At 54.3% G+C, this 2346-nt stretch overlaps 2 protein-coding genes across 2 annotated transcripts in view; one reads left to right on the top strand and one right to left on the bottom strand.

Annotated features, from left to right (window-relative positions):
* Dusp10 (dual specificity phosphatase 10) overlaps positions 1 to 394 on the bottom strand; it is a 39256-nt gene extending 38862 nt beyond the window's left edge. The window contains 1 exon segment of the mRNA XM_015483618.2: positions 186 to 394. The gene's annotated coding sequence lies outside the window, so the exon portion shown is untranslated.
* A 103-nt stretch (positions 395 to 497) lies between these two features.
* LOC107140526 lies at positions 498 to 1949 on the top strand. The gene has a single exon (XM_015483619.2). The coding sequence runs from the start codon at positions 1094 to 1096 to the stop codon at positions 1811 to 1813; it is 720 nt and encodes a 239-aa protein (XP_015339105.1). The 5' UTR covers positions 498 to 1093; the 3' UTR covers positions 1814 to 1949.
* Positions 1950 to 2346: the final 397 nt, after the last annotated feature.

Here is a 2346-nt window from a genome sequence, read left to right as displayed (position 1 = left end):
CTCTCTCTCTCTCTCTCTCTCTCTCTCTCTCTCTCTCTCTCTCTCTCTCTCTCTCTCATACACACACATACACACACACGCACACACAAACACGCGCGCGCGCACGCACACAAACACGCACCGCTTTACAATCCTCCACCTCCACTCCTGGGCTCCGAGTAGCAACTGCGGTGACTTCCACTTACTTCATAAATAAGTGTAGCCCTCCACCATCTGGCGCTCGGCTTCAGCTATGGACTGGCACATTCAGCCCCCATTCACTTGGCTTCATTGATCGCCAGCAGCAACATAGTTACTTTCTCTTTTGCTACACTGTAAATGTAAGGTTCTGAGGGGGCAGGCCGGCCTTCGAACGACGGCGCGTTGGGCCAATAAGAATCCGCAGAAAGACGACCGCTACCTCACAGAGACCCACAGCCAATGGGCAATCGAAGGGGAGGAGCTGAAGGCGTGGCCTCGTCCCTTTAAGGAGCGTTGATCCGACGCCGCTTCGGGTCCTCTGTGTTATAACACGGGAGGTGATGTCATTGGCAACCAATCAAAAACTTAAAAGAGCCAGTCGGAGCCCGCGCGGAGCAGCTGCTCTCTATTTACATGTAAACCGAACCGGCAGGATGCAATTAACCCTTTCCGGGGCTGAAGTGTCAGTGGGCTGCGCTCGCCGCGCCGGCTAAAACTGGTTCTCTCTACTTTCGGGATCCTCCGTAATCCTCCGACACCGATTCATTCAGAGGCAGACCACGATGTCTTTATTTTTCCTTCTTAGGATTGATGATCCAAAGTGTTGAACTAACTTTCTAAAAGCAAGGGACAAAGCGTAATCTCCGTTCCTAATGGGAAAGCCGGGTTCTCCGAGTCGCTCGAGGTGACTGGACAAACGCAAGCCCAAGATACGCGGACAGCACCGAGTTTTGAGAGCTGGGGCGGGTGTGAGCGCGTAGCCAGGGGCGCGTAGCAAGGGGCGTCGCTGCTCCTCCCGCCGGTCGCCCTAGGGAAGTGCGGCCCGCCTAGCCTCGTCGCTCTGGTGTCCTCGGGGCAGCCCCGCTCAGCCTCGCGACCACGCAGAGTTGGTCGGCCGCGCCTTGACCCGCAGATGTCGCTGCCCCTCCGGCTGCCCCATTGCTTTCCGGCGCTGCGGCAGCCCGTTGTCCTCCGGCTCCCCTTCTTCCCAGCCCCGGTTACGCCGCCGCCATCCCCGGCTTGGCCCCTGGAGCTTGACTGCAAGCACCAAGGCGACGCTCGGGAGGGCTGCTTGGAGGAGAAGGCTTGGGTAAAAGCCAGAGGCCACCCAGGTGGCGGCGCTCTGAGCTACAGCACCTGCACCCTCCCCCAAAGCCCTAGGTTCCGGGGCCCGTCGCGCGCGCAACACTTCCCCGAAGCCCGGCCTAGGCCCCTGCCGGCTGCCTGCTCCTGCTCTTCCCTGTACCCAGGGTCCCGGAGCTGCGCCGGCGGCCCACAGGCCACCCGCGCTCCGCTCCTCGGCCGACTCTCCTCCGCCCCGCAAAGCTACAGGCGAGCCAAGGACCGCCAGCCTGGCGCTTCTGGAACAGCCAGTGCGGGCAGAAAAAAGCCAGAGCCAAAAGTAAATGGCCAAATTGAATGGAGCTGGAGGAGCATCGAGGAGGCGACGCCGCCTCTCCCAGTTCGCTGGACTTTTGCCGGTAGTGAGTTCGCAGGCCTCCCTACGCATCTCGAGAAGAAAAGTGGAAAGCTGGGTAAGCTGCCTAGCGCTTCAACAGAAAAATCCCAGGGAAACTGCAGAAATTTGGCCTGGAATACAAAAAGGAGTGGACAAGCCCAGATGAACTGTTAAAAGAGTTTACATCAAAGAATCTTTAAGAACTAAAGAGCTTCTTCTATCCACACCTTTTGTCTCCTCTTTGCTCAGTGAGAAAAGGGGAAATACTGAAATAATTACAATAGAATAATACATTGTGAACACTCTGCAATATTTGATTTTTTCTTTGATCTAATTGGAAATGTTTGGAGGGGTACCTCAGATGCCAGGTCTAATAAGTATATGAAGAGACAGGGACTTACCTTAAAGTTAAGATCTAAAATCAGAAAGTGCTAAACCATTGCTGGCCAACTATCCTCAGTTGAGGTGTTTTAAGAGAAATCCCCTTGAGTATTTGCACATGGATGCAGGCATAGACACAGTTCATCTTCCCACACACACCAGAATTTCAATGCACATCAGATGTATCTAATCTCTTTACATAGGATGGGATTTTGTGTAGCTCCCTCCTCATGCACAATCCAACACACACACACATTCATTCCCTTAATGACAACTAATGAGTAATCCAACACACACACATTCATTCCCTTAATGACAACTAATGA

Source organism: Marmota marmota, unplaced genomic scaffold (genome assembly GCF_001458135.2).
Source record: "Marmota marmota marmota unplaced genomic scaffold, marMar, whole genome shotgun sequence".
NCBI classification, from domain to species: domain Eukaryota; kingdom Metazoa; phylum Chordata; class Mammalia; order Rodentia; family Sciuridae; genus Marmota; species Marmota marmota.
This window is presented reverse-complemented; position numbering and strand designations above follow the sequence as displayed.

Coding starts and splice junctions, on each gene's coding strand:
- LOC107140526 (XM_015483619.2), top strand. CDS start 1,094: ATGTCGCTGCCCCTCCGGCTGCCCCATTGCTTTCCGGCGCTGCGGCAG.